At 40.7% G+C, this 23,509-nt stretch overlaps 1 protein-coding gene across 1 annotated transcript in view; it reads right to left on the bottom strand.

The window, feature by feature from the left end:
* KIF26B (kinesin family member 26B) overlaps nucleotides 1–23,509 on the bottom strand; it is a gene marked incomplete at both ends in the record, with an annotated part of 284,316 nt that overhangs the window by 40,193 nt on the left and 220,614 nt on the right. Inside the window, 5 exons of the mRNA XM_084261640.1 lie at nucleotides 6,750–6,909; nucleotides 11,118–11,301; nucleotides 14,185–14,447; nucleotides 16,560–16,653; nucleotides 18,224–18,430. Coding sequence (XP_084117766.1) covers nucleotides 6,750–6,909; nucleotides 11,118–11,301; nucleotides 14,185–14,447; nucleotides 16,560–16,653; nucleotides 18,224–18,430 — 908 coding nt within the window. The remainder of the gene's footprint in view (nucleotides 1–6,749; nucleotides 6,910–11,117; nucleotides 11,302–14,184; nucleotides 14,448–16,559; nucleotides 16,654–18,223; nucleotides 18,431–23,509) is intronic.

The raw sequence follows: 23,509 nt of genomic DNA, 5'->3' as shown, positions 1-23,509 counted from the left end.
TGTTTATTTTGCTTTTAAATCATTCCAGCAATGAAGTGTTCAGTTCAGCTCTTGGGAAGTTTTTTCCATTGACTACCAGGAATCACCATTAGCATGTTTTCCATTTTATGTTCCTCTGTCTTGTTCCTTAAGGGTAAGAAATCATTCTGCCACTTGGTCTCACCAGAAACAATTCTCTGCTCCTGTGTGTATTCACATCTTTGAAATACTACAGAGCAGTTGTCATCTCCATTCTCAGAGGTCTCCTTTTCCCTGCCAGCTACGAAGCTTTATTTCTGTTACAATGTTCTTCAAGGTGAATAACACTTTCATCTTAGACCACTGATAATTCTTCTTGCTTCTCTTTTAAATTTTTTCCAGACTGTAACCTGTTCTTAGTGATGAGATGCCCAGCTCCAAGCAAGGGGCTACATACCGGCACTATACAAAGAAAAGTTATTTTCTCTGGTCATCTGCAGTGGGATGTCTCTGCTCTCCTGCCCTGAGCCACGCTGGCTTTGTGCAAGGGAAGAAGGATCAGTAGGGAAACGAAAGTTAATTTCACAGATCATATCCATATGCAAATGTTCAAGAAATTGGAGATAACCCAAACCATGAAGTGAGGCTAATAAATATTACTACATGCTTTTTGATAATTTGCTGCATTGCATAAGAGCTAGTTAGTGCAAGAATACGACTATTTAAAAATTGTTCAATTATACATGAAATGAATTATCCCCACATTTCCACAAGAGAAAATGTATTAATGTTCAATTGAGCCTGAACCAGTGGTAGAACAGGTGAGAATAAACTGCTGGATGCCCTGACTGAAGGTTCAAAATGGTATTTTAATGAATTAAGTACAGATTCATTTGTATATGAAATCACTGCAATGGCCTATTTGGGTCCCACTCAAGTTATATTTCAGCAATAACTGCACACTACTGGATTACTTGTTCATTACCAGTCATGCCTGCGCTGGCCTGGGACCAAAGTAGTGTCCTTCCATGATGCAGCTATCTGTTGCTGATAGGAATGGCTATTTAAATGCAATTAGTAATTGCTATTAAATCCAACCACAAAGCAAAAGCACTCCCCTTCTCGTTTCATTCTGCAGTTCATCATTATTTGCCCGCTACAGTATCTGCAAAGCAGAAATTCGTCGAGTGGCTCAAAGAGCATTAAAAGAGTTGGCACATGAGGCCTGATTCTTCCCACTTGACGATTTGTGCAGAATAGAGCCATGTCAGCTGTGGTCTGCTGCAAAACTGGTGCAACAGGGAGTCAGGCTCATGTGAATGCAACACACTTGCTGACATACACTACTCATGCACGCAGACACCTCTGCTCCAATATTTATCACACTGCCAGTCTGGCATGAGTGAGATGAAAACCCAAAGCTGGGGAATGCCAGCTCCACTGAAGCTTTCCTTGAGGATTTCGTCTACTCTCTCTCATTAACTCGATGATGAAACGTAGTACTGTAAGATGTGTGCAGATAAAGCTCAAAATCTGCACTATCAGCTGTACAAACTGTCCTACAATAAATTGCATCGCTGATGAACAACACTACATCAGCAATTGCTGGAGCATGCAAAATACGTTATCCTCATGCTCCTGAGTGACAGATTAAATTACTTTAACAAAATGCAAGAAGTTTTCCTACATTCACAGACTGTGCATCCCTGATTCCGTCTATTTTACATAGTTCCCTGGAATAAAGAAGAAAATTGTCAAAAAATTCAACCTAGTAAATCTGTCACATACAGAAAACCCCCAAAAGTGAAAGTAATTGCCAGATGCCCCAAGTCCTCATTATATCCATGCTGAGAGCGTTTCAGTGCTCACCTCTCGCTGGCAACTGCATTGCTCTTCCATGTCGCCAGAGGACTCTGGCTAGTGTCAAAGAGCACACACCTAAGGCCAGGTCCTCAGCTGGTATAAAATGGCATAGCTCCAGTGGCCCCAGTGTCTGGTAGCCATGGCTCAGGGCCATACCACCTGGCTGCCAACATCACGGAAAAATTCTTCTGTTCCTGAGCAGCTCTTGTTTTGCTGGATAATTAGGAACTGTTTCACATTCAACAAAACCTCAATTGACAGCTCTCCTACAACTGGAGCATTCAGAGGTATTTCTTAGGGCTTATTACTCTTTTTGAATGCGGCAATTTCTTTTTCTCTTTCGCTTCCCAGTTCTTCTCTGTGGATTGTTGTCTTCTCTATCTATTATGTCAGGGTCTCTCGGAGCTCTGCGGTTCATTTCGGGCCCTTTCCCAGTCCTGTGATTCTGTTTGAGCTATAACTTGTTCCCTCATTTCCATTCTTTATTTCCTCTCTTTCTGCTCTCTCATTTCCACAAGTAAAACAGAAAAACAGTCAATACTAAATTAACACAGAAAGATTGAAGATTCCAAAGGCAGCACCAGACTTTTTCTGAGGCTTTCTGTGGTCTTTGTACCATGTTCTCATGGGGAGAAGCAAAAGCAAGCAAAGGAATACTAGGAGACACGGCAGTGGAAACCTAAAGTGAATGAAATCTCTCAATTAAAAAATAAAGTAAAAAATTAGGTTTTGGTGCTGATGATCATTAAACAGATTGCTCATTGGTGTTAAATTCTTAGGCCCGGTAAGCACACATGGTTGTGTGAATCCCACAAACTAAAACCTAGTACAAGCTCATAAAAAAAGGATAAAATCTCCAGTCTTAGTACTAGTTGTTGTACAATAATTGTATTATGAGCTGTTTTTTTTTGCTTCCTTCTCTATACACATGTTTTTTTAACACAGATGAAACAACTGGAGAGAGATACACCCATTTAACCAAGACAAGAATCTGTATTACTGGATCCATCCAAACCTCATTTTCATTTTTATTCAAATAATAAACAAGCGATTAAAAAAATCTGATATACAGCATATTCTTTAGGTAAATCTTTTATACCACAATACTATAATCAAATACTTTCCCTTTTCTCCTCTTAAAAACAACAACACTCTACCCTAGACACCAAATAAAAAAAAGCAAATTTTGCATACCATTAGCCAATCTATGTGAGTCCTAAACTCGAAAAAAGGGAAAAAATGAGGTAGCAGTCTGAGCAACAGTTAAAATATAAGTTGTGCATTTTGCCAAGTCTGAATGCCCTTTACAAAGTCGCACTTGAATTTTTTCTAGCTTAGTTTTATAAATGGGAATAAATAAATAAATACAGAAATAAATTATTCTCCAAAGGTCATGCAGAAAGAAGGAATGTATTAACCAGATTAGATCTTAAAACATGGTGGCTCTGCCACTAAGCCTCTTGTGCTACCTTGTACCAGTCACATAATATCATTTTATTTTCTACAGATAGGATTAGAGGAAAACAATACCAGCATGTAAAATCTGGGAGGAACTGCAACCACAGGACAGAGAAGCAGAAGAGCCAAGAATAAAATTCATGCTTTTGACTCACACCCATCTATTTTATGGACAACACTCCCACCTTGGATAAGCATAAGCATGTAGTTTCAAAATACAGGATGCCTCCAGAAACACTAGCATATTGGGATAGCACATTAAGAGAGAAGCCTATTAAATAAAACAAGCAACAATTTCTGAAAGAGAAATTCATACAGCCTTGCACTTTTCTAAACAGTTTTCTTACATTCTTGTAGTCATTAAAATGTATAAAAATGATTATTTCCAAAACAGCATTACCATGAATTATCACCACCCCGTGTTGCCTAGCAACTGGAGTAATTTTTGAATAGTGAGCTATATAAACCAGTATCTCGAGTTTGTGCAAATGGGTATTCATTTGAGGGTTTAAAACACATTCATCTTGGAAATCAGAGGCAGATAATGCAACACTAATGTAAAGCTGAAATGCTCTTAAAAATAAAATGGCACTAAATTATTGCAGCTTAGCAAAACCCGCCTCCTTTAGTGGAGCTGAGCCCTGTCAACCTTGGTCAGGGCAGGAGTCGACTCCCTTGCTCTTCCTTGGGCTTGCAAGTGTCCCTTTCCAATTTTTATGATGATATTTGACATTCCTGCAGAGAAAATTTTTCTTACCCAGTCTTTTGAGGGATTTGCTCATAACTCAAGAGCAAAAGAAATTGGTTACATTAAATTGCAATGTTTTATAAGTCAAATTAAATAGTCCATTTTCATATAATGTACTGAGCTGGAAGTACACACTTGTTCATACCATGACAGAATGATGTGCTTAGTAAGGTTCAAAGTAAGTCCAGACATTAATAGTGATAAAGAGATAACCCACTGAGACATTAGAGAGAGAGATTGTAAGTATATATATGAAAGACACAAACTCACAGAAATTATGGCTGGTCACTCATTAGCTGCACGTTGCCCATTATAGGGACCCTTGCACATTCTTCAAACCATGTGAAATTTAACTGGAATGCAGGACAAGATCCCAAACTATATCAACCTGTATTTTTCATGTCTGAGATTTTCTACATTACTTTCCTACAACTTCAGTAGACAAGTTCCTGCTAAAGCTTGTATCAATCTCTGTTACTATTCCCAACCGGGGGGGGGAGTTTAAGGCAGGTTCCCAAGGGAGGAATATTCCAGCTTAATGGCTTCTGAGGCTTAGCTTTATGGGTACAGAGGAAAAAAAAAAAAAAAAAGCAAAATGTGATGAACACCAGCATGTGTTTTTCATAGAGACTGCAGGCAGAGAGGCAAATTCATCCCTGGCATAAACACATAGCCCACTGAAGGCAATGCAGTAGCATCTGCTTACACCAGCTATGAATGTGAACAAGCTTTTCCCTAAAACTACTACCTGTGGAGATAAGGCTGGATAAAGCACTGGAGGGAGTTTAAGAGCCTGCAGCTTCTCAGAGTTTAGAGAACTAAATTTCTGCAGTAAGAGAACACCCAATGTCTACAAAATTGTGAGTTTCTGGGCTCCCAGGAAGCCATACAGTGCTTACTGACAGGCTCCCATAAAACATTTAATGACTGTTTAATGGCTCAGATAAAGAAAAGATGCTCCATTTTGTCTGCTGCTCTATGGAAATTTGCTGAGACCACAACATGCAGTGCTGTCACATAAGGAAACACTTCCGTTGTTTTCCTTTGGTCCCACTCAAAAAGGCACTTAACAAAATTGTAATTTTATCCTTAACAATAAAAGAGAACACCCCTAAAGAAAGGGAAATTATCTCAGCTAGAGAGGCTAGCTGCTGCTTTAAACAAGAGGAGCTACTGAACACATATCACGTCAGTCTATGGGATGCTCAGCATCTCCTACAATGCAGCACACACCCTCCCCCTCCTCTCTCCTCCACCAAGAAGCAGCACACACCCGTGTGGCTGGATCACTCTGCAAGTAGTGTTTGTGCCCACCCACCCACACGGATACAGACTCTTACAGCCATTCTTCACGAATAGTACATATTTGGGTAAAAATGCTTTCTGCACTCTTCTCAGAAAGAAGTGAACAAAAATCACTCCAAAATATGACATTATGCTTTACAAATTACACTTTTAAAGTCCTCCTTAGAAACAGAGACACTACTCCCGAGTTACAAATGACCAACCACTTTTCTACATTTATACTCTCTGTGATCTGCTTTTATAGGAGCAAGCTCAAGAAGAGATGCTGGCCTGAAGAGAGCTTTTACCTGTGAATCAGGTAATTTTGGAACATAAACTTTAGAAGAAAAATAAAATTATGGCTAAACTCAATTCATTTCTATTTTCCAAAATGAAGAAAAAACCCAAAGTAGTAAATCCTGTCATTGCCTTGCAATCTTGAATAAGCATGAAAAAATAACGTTTCCAGTCTTTAACATGAAAATGTATGGACTGAAACATGCTTTGTGAAAGACTTGGTTCATTTGTCACATCGTCCCATTGTTCCTAACTCCAGATCTCATATATATGTCATTCATGAATGGTGACATTCATTAGCAGTTTGATTACAAGATGCTACAGTAAGCTGTTCCTGTGGTGCTACTAGCTCTTCCCTAGGCTTTAGGCTAGAGAAAAGCAACACTGTCCTCAAAATCAGAAACTTCCCAATAGGAGGGTTGGGTAATGAATCCAAACTTGCTTTCAGACCTGACACATGACAAATGGGGTGAAACAGCAATGAAGAGAAATGACTACAAAACATACCCGCAGGGTGAGCAATTCCTCAGATTACCCTGAAGCTACCTGCAGTAGCAAAGGCCACTCGTCTAGTGTGACAAATAGGGCCTACTTCCTTTTTGCAAGCAAGAGGCCGATGCTGAGGGTTCCAATCATACAAAAATAAAATGGAAAGCAACCTTGGATCGCAGAAAGAATCTCGTGACAAACATATAAACTCACTGTGACATATAATGTCAAGAAACTAAATTCCACACAATGGGCAGCAAGATAATTTTCTCTATAATGCTGCATTATGGCAGTAACATTTGTCTCTGTGGAGCATATACAAAACTGGCTCAGATGCTTTGAAACATTAAAAAAAAATCTTTGAAAAATACTAGAAAGCAAAATTCTATTGAGCCTTAAGATCTTTAAGACACCAGGGTCACATTTCAGCAGGCTGCTTCCTCTGAAACCTGACTGTCAAATACAGTCTAGGTGCCAGATGTGAGGTCAGACCAGGTGCTGCTGAACCTTGGGCAGGTTTTGCTGTACCTCAGGAGGACTGCACTGGCCCCAGCAGCCTGTCTCCCTGCTTGTCCCAAGCCTGCCCCAGGCCCAGACAAGCAAACTGCTCGCAAGCATCCTCTTAGTAGGGACAATATTTAATACCACTTACTTGTACGGGATATGTTTGCTTCCATTGACCAGGGCGAGGATGACGTTGCCCAGTGCTGACAAGGAGAGACAGAGGCCAGAGCTTCCTTCCCGGTTTTTGCTGAGCACTTTCACACAGCTACCCAGGTCAATAAGGTGCAAGCGGCTGCGACCTCCAGACACTGCCGTAAACAAAGCAAGCAAAGAGTTAGCATGTGCCTCCAAAAGCAGCTCCCAGTATAGCAAAAATCTCACCATGGCTTGTGAAGAGGAAACAACCCAGAAACCTCTCCTAATTCCTGTTAGCAGCAACAAACAGCTGGGGTTCGTTATCTCACCGTCAGCCTCTACTGCCGCACATCACTGTCTGCTCTGGACTTGCTTGAAAATTGCCAAGGTTTTCAGTACTTACCTGTTCCTGCAGGTTCAACTCTGTGGGAGTCACCACTCAGCTTTATTCTTTTTTTTCCCTTTCTGTTTTTTCTTCTTTTTTTTTTTTTTTTTCTGTACGGCTCCATCAACCTGTACCTGAGTTGTCTCTATTTCTGTCTCTGTCATTATGAATCGTCTGTCTAGAAAACTACAGGCTGGGGACTGCTGCTTGGTGAGTAGTGACCCTGTGGTAGTTTCTCTTATCTCTCCCATCTTCAACACTGGACCTTCAGAAGAACCTGTGGCACCTGTTGGACATTCCAGTTTGTTTAAAGTCTGTGTACTTTGACATTATCACTTGGGCTGAGAGAAGCTTTGCCATGCCATGCTCTGTTCTGAAAACAGCTTCTGTAAAACTAGGAGTGGATCCCTATGCCTTTTTTCTTGCTTACTCTGTATGAACACCCTGGATTTAAAGTGAAAAGATGCAACCGTTGGATCACCAAGATTAACAGACCTTTGCTCTCTTTAAAAGCCTATAGTTCCTTACGAACCCAGGATGGGGAGTATGCAGACCTTACAAAAGCACGTCTGATTCTCTATTGGCTCAAGACAATTTCCTAGCTGGGCTTATTTGCATCTGATCTTTGACCACTCCTCCCCACCCTATTCTCAAGAGTTTAGAAGCAATCTGAGGGAAAAGAGAGTTTTATTTCTAGGATCTTAATTCAAAAGTTAAGAGCACTCTTTGAGGACAGAATATTAATTTAAACAGGAGTGGAAATACCTCCAAGTTTACTTCTATGCAAATAAATTCACAGCCATTTTGACATAACACCTCAACTAATACATCTGGTTAAGAAATGTTTTAGCAGTAGAAGGAGACCAGTTCACAAACAAAGATGGCAATGGGAGCAACTACATGATGGGGACCTTATAAAAGAAGTTTCCAGATACACTTAATTGCTTTAGAAATGTCTTATCAACAGCAAGCATGTTTCATTGACCCTGAATTCAGCAGTTGTTGTATCATGGCATGGTATATAGGCATGCAGGTGTCATAGGAGCTAGAAGAAAGTTTACGGAGATATGTGGTGAAGACACCTGTAAAACTTGTGTAAATTGTGAAAATGTGATACATGATCATATAATTTTGTGCATTTGCTCACAGAAAAGCTACTAAGAAAAATGCACATAACTAGAGAAAACATACAGCTGCTAAAGGTATGTATATATTAGCTGTAACTTAAAACATTTTAACCTACACTGAAAAAAATAAGGAGACATTTCATTTTGCAAACACTAAAAAACATGGGGCTTACTGCTTATTGCTCTCACCTGGTGTATTGCATGACCTGGGAAACTGTCCAGCCAGGGGCACCATCACGTCCTCTGATTTGCTCATGGAGGGCCTTTGCCTCCCCTCTAAGAGTCCTTAAAATACCTAAGAGTCCCTGAGTCCTTTAAGACTGCTACCCTCAGAAGGCTGAAATTATCTTCTTTGAGTATCTCCCAAGGATTTACTTAGAAAAGTTTTTAGCTGTTACTGAAAATGACTGCAGGTGACTTTACTGTGTTATATGCAATAAATATTTCTGTTGCTAAGATTACCAAACACTGGGGAAACACAAGAAAACGAAAGAAATGACCACCCTTCCAAATCTTTGTCATAATGTTTCCACACATATTCCTATCACACAGGCTGAGGAAACCAGAATAAGAAAAATTAACAGATCTTTCCTTCTTACATAATTAACAAGTCAAAGTAAGACAGTTTTAGGATAACCGATCCACTGCCTTGATCTGGAAATTAAGTTATTGATTAGGCAAGTTCTCCAGTAATGTGCCTGGCAACTATGGAGAGAAGAAAAGTAGAACATCCTAACACTTGTTTTTGTCTGTGGCCACAGAGACTTTTCAGAGCTGACAGATGAAAAATGACTGTGCCAGTTCTGCCACAATGTCATTTATTTCAATGGTGCTAAGCCTGCTTCGTGACATTCCTGGTAATGAATTTAACAAGGAGGTAAGTACAGTACCAATGCATTATTCTAACAGTCGGGTTTTTACCAAAATCATATGTTAGTCAGCCCTTTTATCTCTTATCCTTTAGAAGCTGGGTTTCTCCACCACCACCCCCTACCCCCATCCTTTTTTAATCCTGTTACTGGAATCTATATATCTCTGCTATCTTCACATTGTTTTCTGAAAAGTCCTTCATTACAGCAGGAGACAGTGATAATCACTAGGCGCCCTTTCTGAGCAGCTGGAATTCCCCCCTCATTCAATTATCAGCGAGATCTGACCCTGCCTGGCTTGTGAGGCCACTCAGCTATGGAAACTTGAAGACAGGAGGTGGTATGGCCATGAGACAAAGATATAACTACAGGCGGTGGGCAAAGCATGCCATGTTATAATCCAACAGGATCATGTCTCCTTTTTTAAAAATGAATCATTATAGCCACAGGAAAATATTTTTCCCCTTACATTAATTGCATTTGAAAATAGTAGAAAAGGACTGTGTGCACGTGTACTTGCATGCAGGAAAAAGCATGAAGCATTAAATAATTGCAATAATAACTCCCTCAGAATCAGTCATCTTTATTACTGTGAACCAGTCCGTTTGAGCACTTCCCGTGGTCTTCCTTTCTACCACGGGGTGGTTAATTAATATACCTTTAGTTAATTGAGATTTCTGCCTGCCAATTCCACAGGGGTTATTACTTAAACACATGCAAACTGCATTTCCATTTCGAGCAACTTGCTGGTTTTCTCTCACATTCTAAGTGCAGTCCATGTAAATTTTCTGCATTCAAACATTAGGCATTGACGGTGCAGTGGTGTTCACCCACTACACATCGTAGCGTGCAATCTGTTCCTTATTACAAATAACCTATGCATAGCCAGGAGCTGAAACATATGCTATTTCTGCAGAATTTAAAGAAACAGAGGTCTCTGGTGTCATTCAAATAAACATTTTTCCCCACCTGTAAAAATTGATTATTTCTAAAACAGAATTTTAATGTGAAAGTTTTCTTTTTGGGTGTGGATGCTTCTTATGTTATATGAATCTTTTATCACTGGAACTTACTGGAACCCCTTTGTATACCTCTGGTTATAAACAATTTGGCAGACTTGAAATAGAAGATAAATATGGTACAAAAATACAAATTGTACAAACCAAGTGAAACCTTTGAAAGTTACAGAAATCTATAAGCAGACATAGAAGAATCTTTTTCGCACTAGTGGAAGATGGAAGTAAAGACACAAGCTATGGCAAAGAGGGGGATCAAACCAATCTGAAATGCTCAAAGCCTTTACAAAGAACTGTAAGAGTACTTTCTGCACATGTAGTTGGGCCAATAACTGAAATATGTATCTCCAAGAAAAGCTAGTTTATGCATTGCCAGCATCAGCTTTCACAGTCACTGCCCTGATTAAGTGCCAAAGGGGAACAGCTAACCTAAGAGTGGCAGGGAATACCCATCACCACAATAGTTTAATCCATGACTTCACACTACCATTAAAAATAATACTAAAAGCCAATCTAAAAAGCACTTTTTTCTTTTTTCTTTTTTTTTTTTAGATGCAGAGGCCCACACGGTGCTGAAGTAACTGACTAACTGGGCCTGGAACAGGCTGCCCAGGGAGGTGGTTGAGTCACTATCCCTGGAATGTGTTTAAAAAAAAGGGTAAATCAGGTACTTAAGGATATAGTTTAGCACAGGACAGGAACGGTTGGACTTGATGATCTTAAAGGTCTTTTCCAACCTTGTAATTCTGTGATTCTGTGAATTTGGTATCTCTGCAACAGCAAATAAATTGATAATGAATGGTAATATTCCCCAGTGGCCTTTAATGGCATTTAGTGTCAGAGAGGTGGACAGTTTGCTGTATGAATGGCCCCACCCCATTCTGAATGGAGAACTCCGCTAATTTGCACCACTAGAGACCATTGTTTAAAGCCAGTCTCCCAACAGGCATGGAGGAATCCAAAGGGAGCAAGAGGACAGCTTACTTCCGCCTTTGCCGCTCTTCTCCATTCGGTACTGGTAGATGTGGAGAGTGAAGAGCATGTGGGAGTTACGATGATCCTCCTCATCACAGTCCCGCTGGCTGCTGCGACGCGAGGCGATGGCAGCGTCAAGGAAGAAGGCAGCCTTCTCTGCTGTAGGGGCACGGAGCTCGCTCTGGTTCTGAAGCTGTGGGTTAACACATGGAGAAATGACCTAGAAACTCCCACACAAGTCAACAATACCAGGCAACTTTCTGCAGTCAACACACATTGTAGACACTTTGGCTTCTGATGGGACCAAAGAGGAGAAGGTCCCTGACAAATGAGACCCTCCATATACCTGCAGTGACAATACCACTTCCTCAAGGAGTCCTATCATTGAATCCAGGCTTTTAGGGGTTCTTACTTGGGGTACCTCTAGTGACAGCTGTTACAAATAAACCCCAGCAATTGTCCTATGGGCTGGACAGATGCATAAATTTCTTCACTTTCCCAGAATTTTAAGTTATTCATATTTATTAATTATGCATTATCTTCATTATTTTTACTGACTTTTTTTCTCCTGTGATGCTGGCTATGGTAATTAATTATTGTGTCCTCTTGATGGTCAGAAGTGGAAAAAAAAATAATTGCAGAAGACATGTCAATACCAAACTCAACAGGTGGTGGCGACTGGCAGGGGCAGGACCCTGCAGAAAGTGTTAGAAGGGAGCAGTCCATGGACAAATCTAGGAAATACCAGGAGAGTGAAGCTTGTGTTCAGCCCCCTAGCATGGAAGGACAGCACAGAAGAGAAGCCATATCACAACCTTATGCACTTGCACACAATGCAGGGCAAGCTGTTAAATGGAACAAGGCAGGTAGTATCTTTACACCCACATTTGCTGGACCTCATCCTCCCCATCACCAGCCTGCTCTTATCTCTCCAAAGTAAGAGGCAGCATAGGAGGGCAGATATTATTGACCCCTCATAATGTTAGGAACACATGTATGCTTCATGTCACCGAAGATTATTTTGCCTGTGGAAGGGACATGTGACAGTGTAATCTGATGGCATTCATTTTAGCAGTACGCAGAGCTGGCCCACAGCCCGTGGAATAAGCTTGTTTTGTCTGGCATAAGCCCAGTGATGGGAGTGAGGAACTCCCATTCTCAGGGTTTGTTCCCCTGCGATGTACTACAGCTAAAAGTTAAGTTCTCCTAAAGAAGGCAGTGGCTTTGTCTTCTCTTCATGACCATTAATCAGCCCCAGGAGGGGTAAAGCTGAGGCTTTGCATGGGATGGGGTGGCACAGCAGGAGGGGAGGTGAAGCTCTCCGGAAAGAGGGAGGAGGGCAGGCGGGAGTTAACAGGGCAAGCAGAAGGCAGGCCAGGCTGCAGGGTGAGCTCACTAATGTAAGCAACAAGAAAATGTGCATACTTGGAAAGGCCCGATGACAGACAGCGTGACATATGGTGATCATTCGTTTGCTATACACACTGCTGATTTTGCATATCTGTATGGCTATATTATAATATCATCCCTTCACCTGAGGATTTTGAGAATTCAGGTGTAGGACGCGTGACTCCAGAATGTCACCATGTCTTGTAAACATGCAAAAAAGGCTTTTTTTCTCACCATTTCATTCAGTATTATACACTGCAGAGGTACACAGACATCCATGGAGCTACCTTTCCTCCACTGATCTAAAATTATTAGTTTTTAAAAGGTTGTTCTGCCTGTAGTGATATGAAAGTAAGCAACAATAACGGAATATATTTATTGTTATTGCTATTGTGCTTAAATACTGTATCAAAGAGCTACGCTATGAGGAGGAGCTAGTTGTTACACAGTTATGTAACATTTATGACATATGTCTTGTCATTCAGATTTTAACTGTTCCATCTATAACCCCAATAGAAACTCCAAAGACTCGAGTCTCCCATAGTATATTCACTGGATTGAACTCATTACTGGACATTGGAGATCTCGTGATATTGTAAATATTTCATATAGCGCTAAAGCCAGAAGTCAAGTGACAATGATAACCCTATTTGTTATTTAAAACCAAGACATAGCTTTGTAGTCCTCAGGAATGATGGAGAAGAATGGAAAATATGATGTAAGTATGTCCAAAAGGCTTAAACCACAAAGAAATAAAACACAAAATTTATTACTTGCTGTTTAAAATCTTGTAATTCATGACTTTTGTGGATGTGAATCATGATTTTTAGATGCTTGGAGCTGGAAATAGGCTACACGACCATGTCGGTCTGTTGTCTCCTCCCTTGCTTCCCCATCCTTGGATAGGCAGTATTTGGCAGGCTCTGGAAGCACCCTTTGCCTTTAAGGCAAGAATGCATTCAGGCTCCATCATGCTGGTTTGCTCCCTCCTCATTTACTCGCACAAAAATCAGATTTACTCCTTCAGAGACAACCAAATGAAAGAATCAGCCTTTTTGGACCGCTAACCAAGAAGGGTGAAAAAAATAGGTTTGCTGAGACTTTCTAGTGGCTACCCAAGAAGTACACGAACCAGTCACTCGCTCCTGCTAAACCTGCAAACCTGAGAGGAGTTCAAGTTATTCTTGGCTTGCCCTGCTCAGGAATTTATTTCTTGGCAGCAATTAATAAGTAGCGATTAATGCTTCCTACAACGTTGCTAATGCAAGTGCTATAAATAATGTAGTTTATAGAGAGATAAACAGCCATATTAATGGCCTCCAGCTATTTGTGCAGTACTGTAAATATTTTAGCTTGTTGTTTTACAAAAGAAAGATCACACTTTCTTTTTAATTTTTTTTTTTTTTTAAGAAGGAGGTGAATTTTTGTTTGCACTGAATGTTTTCACATTTTATTGCAAACACAAGTCCCTGCTCAACATCAGTTATACCAGAGGTACAAATATTTAGGCCAGGAGAGCAGATGGCCCCGCAGCTGCAGGTCATAAAGTTCTTGCATGTTATAAAGTAAACACTTTCAAGTCTACAAGCTTTATGCTCTGGGTAGCTCTTGAATTTGAACCATCTCAATAGCTTAAAAAAAAAAAGTCACATAGCTTGATTTGGTGTAAAATGAACCATGGATTCACCTGCATGCCACAAATGGGGTCCTCACAAAGGTAGACACCTGGGGACTGGCCATCCTGAAGGCTGCCTGTAGCCACTTCTGACAATAGGTCTCTCAGATTTTCTTCTTTGCCCCACACCTCCACTGCAGAAATTCGGACGGAGAAGCGTGCTCCCGTCTTCTCTTTGCGTTCATTAATCAACTTGAAGAGCCAGGAGATGGCACAAGGGATTATGCCAAGGTTTTGCATGGAATCATCCTTCCCGATCATGGTGTAGGACTTCCCTGTCAGGAATGGGGGTGGGAGGGGGGTGGAAAAAAGATAACAACATCACTCCCAGGACCTTCACAGCCTTCTGCCAAGAAAGATAGAAAGATTATCCTGCAAAGCCTCATGAAAACAACAAATTCTCTCTACAATAAGGACAGTCATCAAGGGAGAAAGTTCGGCAGGCAGACAAATAGTACATGGGAAATGGAAAGCATTTTAAACCGACCAATGAAATTTCGAGCTGCTTTCAAAAAATCATTATCTCACACGTTCCCCTGACATCCCCCATTCCCTAAGCAGGGTGTTGCAGGTCCCTACTACACAACACTGCATTCTCTGGTGTGGGTGAATAGTGGGGGGCAATGAACAGAGTGGGAGTGCCACGGTCTCTAAAAACCCCTGCTTCAGATACTGTGAGTGCAGTGTTCTTTAAATGCCATTTTACTTCAAAGCACTGTATTATGCTTCATACACTAGGGTGGGGATTGACATAAACCTGGTCCCAAGATCAGAAAAAAAACCCTCAAAACCTACCAAAAAAACAGGTACATGTGGTCATTTGTTACATAAGTGGGTCCACAAAATGAAATACTTTATCTGGGTCAAAACCATCCCCTGGTTTCTATTATTTGAATTATTTGCAATTATAGCTATGGCTTGTCTCTGCTGTGAAAGTTTGCTGCTTAAGAACAGCCACCAAGTACTATCTTTCTGCTTTAGGTGTCCCTACATATAACGTTCTTAGACAATTTTTACAGCTAAATTTACAAACCCAGTGAAAAAGGTCTACAGCCGTTCAGTCAAATACTTGTGGCTTCTTTACCTTGTTTCATTTCTTATGTTGAATCTGTGTGAGGAAAGATCAGTGAAGAAAATGTTTCCACATGTGTGCGTGTAGGAAGATCTGTGTGTGTCCACAGTTGGTGGAATTTGGTGATGCTCATCACAAAGCAACTGCAGAGACTCCAGTTGTGCTCTAGCAAAGACCCAGCTAGGCCACCTCTCTAAAGGACATGTAGCACATGTTGGACACTATTATCTGGTGGCTTTCATTTCCATCTCATTTGCCATCTCATGTTTGGCAGGCTGTAGAGGGCTAAATATCCAAGTACTCATTCTGGTGTTACTGCTGCCTGCCCTGGAGAGGCCTTGTGGTTAGTTGGATCGGAAGCCCTGCTCCATGCTCCTGCTTTAGAGCTGGTGACATTGCAACTTTCCAGGGTTTTTTGCCTATAATTTGGGATAATCATGGCCTGATACAGCTTGATATTCTTTATCACATGAAAAACTGAATTACACAAGTTGTACATGTACACCTGTGTTTCTGTGAGACGGAAAAGAATGGAGATCATTGCACACCTATAATACAAGCCTCTTTATTAAAGAGGCAGTATTTTCAAAATACTATTAGATAACCATGAATAAAATGTATGATTACTTTTGAAATCCAGATATTTCAAAATAATAGTGTGTTAATGATGAGGATTCTCCTTTTTATTGTCTTTCCATGAATACCTGAAATGCTGCCGATGCATATGCAAGAGCAAGTATTGATCCATTGGTAACATACAGTTAACCATTAGAATAGGATTTTGTTGAAGAACTAATAGGAAGACGTTAGTAATGAGTGAAATGTCTAATCAGGGAACAGAATATAAATCAAACTATTTGAGTGGCCAGTCACAGCACTTGAATAATGTCAGCACGAACACCAAGTGCTTGAGTGTATACTCACAGCCTTTACACAGCTTTATAGAAGTGGTATTTTGGCAAAATGTCTCCAGTACCCAGCACATTTGTAAAACTGTAGATCACTGTTGGGTCATTCATTAACAGTTGAAGACAATGCTAAAAATGGCTATAGTGCTCAGGGAACAGAATGAAGCAAGAGCTCAAAGATAAGTTGTTTCAAAGAGCGTGCTGTCCAACACTGAGACAACAGTCAACGTGAATAGATGTGTGAGCAAAAGGGGACGGTGTAGTACAATGTCATGCACAGTGTAACACTATCAAATACAATTACTATGCACAGACAAATGAAAGCTTTTCCTAATGGAATGTCTTAGCAATTTGTGGTGAAAAATGTTTACTTTACTGCTTAAGTAGGGAAATTTAACAATACCAACCAAGCTTGGCGTGACCAAAGCAGAACACGCAGCCATCTGCCCCATTGACCACAGACTGGATCACCTCAGCCACAGTCCCAGCACAGACTTCAGCCTGTCACAGGTATTTAAAAAAAAAAAAAAAAAAAAAAAAAAAGAAAAAAAAAAAAAAAGAAAAGTAGGAAAAAAAGGCGGGGAGATGGGGAGAGAAAGAAAAGAAATAAAATAAAAACAATAAGAAAAATTAATACAGTATTTTCACTGCAAAATGGTCATAATGCCATCAGTGGTCCAGACAGCATTTTGAAGTATCTAAAAGTATAATCCTGCTTGTCTTATTCATGTAACCTATGCTGTTGATAGGAATGACATTACTTGTGTAAATGCACAAAGTAGGGCTTTTGCTCTGAGTCAAGTAAGTTTCATCTGATGAAGCATCAACATCCTTTGTGGGGTTAACCAAACTACACATACTGTAAAGGAATGTGGTTGATTTGTTAAATCTGCCTGTTTAGGGGGCTTTTTGATTAAGAAACAATAAAACATGGAGGAATTTTTACAGGGTCTATTACTTGCCCAATTATGGACTGGATTAAATTCCACTCACAGGTGGGTAAGGAATGTAATGGGAACAAACAGTCTCTTTGGTGTAACCTAGGTGACATTCCTTATTTTTTCTCTATATTATTATGAGTTGTCTTAGCTTTTAGCAGCAGTAGGCTCCATCCTGAAAACTGCAGCAGTATTCTAAGTACAACAAAAAATTTACCCTGGGCATGCTTAGATTTAAACTTAAAGAAGGCAGAATGGTCTACAGTGCTTCTGCAGAAATTGCCTATCAATAGTGGGTGAAACTAAATCAGAACTTGCATGTTAGGCTTTAAACAAAGCACTTGGCATCTGATAATAAATTGTGTAAATTCACCTAGTTCATGGGTATTTCTAGACTACCACTATAAGAGTAAATAAAATGGGACAAAAAAGGTAATGTTCACAGGCCAGCCCTTGAATTGCATCCAGGGATTAGCCTGGGAGGTGGTAGCTGTCTGGCTCAGAGCTGAGTCAGCGACTCACCTAATGATATGATTATATGACAGTGCTTTAGCTGACTGTGGGTCCTAGCTCTGTTTAGTTTATGAGTACAGAAACAGCTTTACAGTACTATTTCCTAATTATAATTTGCAATGTTACTTTACTCTTCTACTGTCCCATTTATGACATTAAGCTAACTCTAATAAAAATAAGAAATCTGAATATATACATACGAATAGAGACTTATGGACTAAAATCCCCATCCTTTTATTGTAAACTGGACGGTAGAACACTGTATGCATAACCCTTAACTTCTTAATGCATTAGAGAACTGCAGTTCTGATCAGTATCCCTGTGTATGCCAAAGAATAAGATTTTATAATATAAAATATCTTGAGGATTTGCCTACTAGGCACCACTTAGCACATTTATAGCCTCAATAATTCTAGGAGCAATTATTTTCAGTAAATAATAAAGAAAGCACACAATTATTGAGATTCAATTTAGTAAAGTGATTTCATTATTGACGACATTGGTGGACCAAATTCAGCCCTGGTCTAACTCCACTGAAAGTACTGCTGTTGCAGCAGAAATGAACTTGTCTCTGGTGCATGCTATTGTTTAGATAATGACTCCGATCATACGTTGCCTACCTGTGACGCATCTTGGGGGAAAACTGCATCAAAAGCAAACATCTTGGGTGGAACCTGGTTTCCCCTTTTCTGAAAAGCATTCTGACCTCCACAGGCCAATGGGTCATACAGCATGATTTGCTTCTTACGAGGGTCAACTTTTAAGAAAGAGCTGGACTCAGACGTGTCTCTGGCAAGTGTGGAAGAAATGCGCACCATGACTTTCACCTGTCAGAAAACACACCAAAAAATGACCACATTTTATTAGACTGTCCATGCTGTAGACTGGTATGTTGAGTGAACTTTCCAATTATACTCAACCAGATCATGCTTGCTACAGCTAGTGTCTCAGTGGAAGTCAGTGAAGAGACAGGAATTAGTATAGGCAGAATTTGGCCTAAAATACACAGTCAATAAAGCCAGAACTCATCTCCATCTCCATCAACAAGCAACTTGTGTATTTAGAATTACGAGGTACCTCATGGTGTTTTAGTGTCGACGTTACTTAAGTACAATGATGAAGCATTACATCACCTTGTCTTGCTCTCAATATAAATTGAAAATTAACTATACCCCAGTGGCCCAATTAAGAAAGCTGAATGGTAATCTAGACTGCTAAACTATCAGAACTGCTGTGGTTTCTATGAAGCAGTCTGATCAATAAGAAGTCATAAAAGCCAGATCTGTAATTTACACCTTTTCGATTGTAATCCAAATGCAAAAAGATGAAGTGCTCAGTTCTAAGTGTCACCATCAAAGAGTTGTGAAAAGACCCCTTTTCTAATGGTCAGATTTGGAAATTATCGTCAAGGGAGCGGAATGGAATAAGCGATAAAAGATTTGTTAAAACATGTTAGCTCACAACTCATTAAACGGCTGCATAATAAGACGCTATTCCTAAAACAAAAATACATCTTCGTGGATTTAATGAGCTTATACTGCATCCTTAGCCCAGTTGGTAAGCAATTTAGATGTAAGTAAAACTGATGACAAATCGGTCTGGCTTTGGTTCTCCCCATAAATTCACCACCTGCAGACACGTGAGTTCCCGAACTTCAGAGGGCAAATATTGCCTCTCTGCCAGCTCTTGCCTTTGGACACACCTGCAGGAGACCGGCCTTCACACCACCCAGACAGAACTTTTATCTAAATGCTCCTTAACTGTATGCCACTTGTATCAACCCCCCCGCCATGGCTGGCATGCAAGTGATCACAACAGGTCACCTCGGCACAGGGTGGGGGCACATCCTGCCGTTGGAATGGCAGACATACCCTGGGAGGACGTTATAGCCCAAAAAGTTAGACAAGGCTGCAGTTTATGTCGGTCTCATTGAGACTGGTGCTTTTTGCATGTAGCTCTCATTTCATGCTGGCCTGAACTCATCCCACACACAAATAAATCAGTTACTTTGAGAGGTAAAATCTGAGAAAAAAAAAATTTTGGCACAATTCCTTGAAGACAACAGAGTGAGACCAGAGATTAATACGGATCATTCAGTGGTTTTGTGCTGTCTTCTCTATATATCCCAGTCAAAATGGTGATTTGATCCCATGTATTTTAACCTGGGAATATAAACTGCCAATAGAGGGTGAAATGGTCACAAATTGGGCACATTATCTCAGTTTTAAACCATTAGTTAAGAGGAAGAGGAAAAATCCAGCTTGGGTGTGAATAGGTTGTTTTCTCAACTGCTCAGCTGAGCTATTTATGAAACCTAAACTGTAACTGGAAAAAGACATTCCCAATATTTTCTCAAAGGCACTCTTCTAAACCCAACCCTAAGCAGAGCTGATTTCTACTGAGGACAAAGGCATCAGCAAGCAACCTGTGACTGTAGGAAAGCCCCACAAGCAGGATCCAAGTCACAGGCAAACTTCAGCCCAAAAAAACATGCATTAGGATTCAGAGCTGCATACCTAACAGTAACACAACAACATAGGCAGACCAAAATGGGTTTTAAAACATCTGAGCTAGATGTATCTCCTGAGGAGACAGGCAGGCTTGTGGCCTGGGAATCAGGCTGAGATTGAGGATCTAGCACCCCTCTTACTGCCTCTGCCTCAGATGCAGCAGGGTTGTGAACTGGAGTGATACAATCTCTGTGCTTCACACTCCCTGCCTGTAAAATGGGCTGAGTCACAGTTTACTTCACTGCAAGGTATACGGATACATTCGGACACTACCAGGTTCAAAGGACCGGGGGCTGCCATTAAGTAGCCACTCCGTTATTAAACATTATGCACAGAGCCTAAATCCAAGGATTCATAGGTTTCCCAACAGTGGTTATGACAAGAGTAAATCATCTAAGGAATGATGGAAGAACACGGCCTCCGGCTCTGCTGTTTCACGGTCTTTCATGCGATTTATGGCTGGGGGGAATGGGGGAGGCTCAGAGTCTGTGCTGGCCCCAGCAATCCATGCCACGGGGGATGCAGCATGAGAATGGGTGAACATAATTCAGCCAGCTATAGGGAGAGCACAGGAACTTAATGGACTTAAAAGACTCCAGTTGAATTTAAGGAACAGACAGGTTGAAGATCACAGTGCTGCTCTGGGGAAGGCAGAAATACAGTATGGATAATTTGAAACTAACTGAACAGTGAACAACTCTACTACTTCATGCTTGCAATTTATATTTAAATAAACTGTAAATTGAACTTCTTAAAAAGAAGAAAGAAGGTTTTCTGCTTCACTTCCTACATGTCATTACTCCTTCAGTCCAGTGCTACAGTTTCCCACTAATCTCTTGTAATTGAAGGGTTTAAGAGATACCACTTGTGATTAACGGGACCCTTCAGCCTGCCAGAAATTCTTACTTAAGTCCCAGTGATCAGGTCTTGGCAGCACCCAGCCTCAGATGCACCTCTGACTTTTTCTGTGGGGAAGCATGAAAGCAGCCTCCTGAGACACGCTGTTGGTAAAACAACCAACCTGGGCCTAATTTGTATCTAATTTTACACTCATGCAAATCTGGCTGAACTCACCAAGGATTACCCTAGCTTAAGAGTGGAGAAAGAGAATAAAAGAAAAAATCACCTCCTCTGCATCGCTACTGTACTTGTTCTAGGATACAACTTCACCTCTTAATTCTGCCCATGCTGGAAACAATTTTTAACGTGTTTTCTCCTGTGAGTTCACTGGATTGCATTTGACAACTATTCAATCCACCAGGACCCCCATTTACTTCTCTGGATTTCAGTTCCTGCCTACAAAGATTTCTTCTGTTCTTGAGTGAGTTTTACAGTCATTGAATTGCACAATATTACTCCTGATGTGGAACGCTGCAAATGAAGGCAGACTCAGAGCTGTACTGTTTAGGTTTCATCAACAGGGGTTCTTTTTATTTTTGTTTGTGTATTTATTTTATGTGCATGTACATTTAGATGATATACACTAGCTTTAAAAAGTGTATATACATTTTCTGAATACCTATAAAAATTTTATATATACATTTTTTATCATTTTATCTTTCAATCATAATTTTTGGCACTGAAAGGTTCCTTCAGAGGTACCATTCAGTAGCATGAAGGGAAAATACACAGGAATTGCTGTATGCACTGTAAAAATAAGCACAACCTTTTAATCACCTCTGTTACAATTTTAGCCAGCTGAACCATGTTCCTTTCACCTTCCCTTTTTTTATCTAGTGCATCCCTGTATGCACATCAACTATTTCTTGCAGAGGGAATTTGCTAATTGCAGGATTTTTTCCCCAGCTGAATTCAATTTGTGACCTGCTATCAGGGACCTTTTGTTCCGTCCTTTCTCTGTGGAGAAGGACAAAGGTTCAGCAGGCTCTGCAAAGTAGAACTGGTGCCATAGGTGAAAAAAACCCCCAGAAACCAAGAGTGGTGACACTCCCGTGTCTCCCGTGCCTGCGGGGGTCTGTCTGGAGAACCAGCAGTGAAATGAGCACGGAAGGTGGGAGAGGCAAGCTGCCTCAAATCTGTATCAAACACAAATAACTACAAACAGAGGCTGGAATGAGGCAACAGAAGCAATCATAGATCGACACTGGGGATATTATCACTTCCTCCTTCTCTTGCCTGTAGGATTTCGTTTGGGGTTCATTTATCTAATTACTATGGGGACAGGGCTAGACAGCTGTTGCTTTGGGCACTGTGCTTGCCTTTATGAGCTGCTTTTCTCATCAATCATTTGAGCAGCTTCTGCTGGACGTGTGCTGGGTAGTGGTGGGAGGCAGGAGCTGCGGTGCAGTCACGGGTGAGATAGGCCAGCCGGGGCTATTGAGCTGTATTAGCACTCCATCAATGTAATGGTAATCACTGGCTGCAGGAACAGCCTTATTGGAGGTTAATGAAGAGTGGGGTTTGTAATTTCTCACTGCTACAGTTGTAAATAATGGTGGCAGGCATGCATTTTTGCTGTAGCCAGCCACGAAATACTGCAGCACGAGAAAATCTATGTCACCCCAAACGCGTGCACACATACAGGCCTTTGCATGACGGATGTAAAGCTACGAGCCCTTCTACAGCGCCCAGAGAACGCAGAAACAGTCTGTTCAGCTTTTCAAAGGCTCTTTCTTAGATATCATGAGACAGTTCACTAATCATGCTAACATGCAATCTAGGAGGTCAAGATAAACAGACTGAGCCAGACTGAGACAAATGCAGAATTGTAGGAGTGGGCGTTGTTTGAATCGAAGCCTCCTGGTTACATTTGGGGGGGAGGGCGGAGAATAAGAGAAAAAAAAACCACAAAAAACCACACTAAACAAACAAAAACAAGCCAACCGACCACAAAAACAAACCAACCAACCTCTGGTAAATTATGCCAGTGTAAACTGGTCAGCAAGCATGTGTAAATAGGCCTCATTCTCCTCTCTTTCTATTTTCACAAAGGTAACTTGTAGGCTTCAGTGCTTTGCTTTAGTACAAATTAGAAAATGCTCTTGCCTGATCACTCATGTTGGTTGTGGAAATGGCTCTTACTGTTACTGCTGCTTTGGAAAAGCAGAGAAAACAATTGAATAAACAATACTATGAGGGCTTGTAGGACTCCTCTTTTGTACAAATGTTCCTCTGTTTCTTGTATAATTGCTAAAACTTTACCAGCTCATCAATCCCATCCTGTACAGCAGTTAAACTAATTTGGACTGGCATCAATAATGTACATACTGTACCCAAACACCAATCATATTATTCAAAGAACTTTCCCTTATAAGGATTGTGCCCTTTTTCAGTTGAATGATGTAACTTTATTAGTAAATTCAGCAAAATCTGGTGTGAAATATGCTCAGGTCATGGGCCATGGATCTGTGACCTCTTGTCATGTTTGTGTCAGCA

Source organism: Gallinula chloropus, assembly GCF_964237585.1.
Source record: "Gallinula chloropus genome assembly, chromosome: 3".
NCBI classification, from domain to species: Eukaryota; Metazoa; Chordata; class Aves; order Gruiformes; family Rallidae; genus Gallinula; species Gallinula chloropus.
The sequence above is the reverse complement of the archived record's forward strand: the minus strand, read 5'-3'. Positions and strand labels throughout refer to the sequence as shown.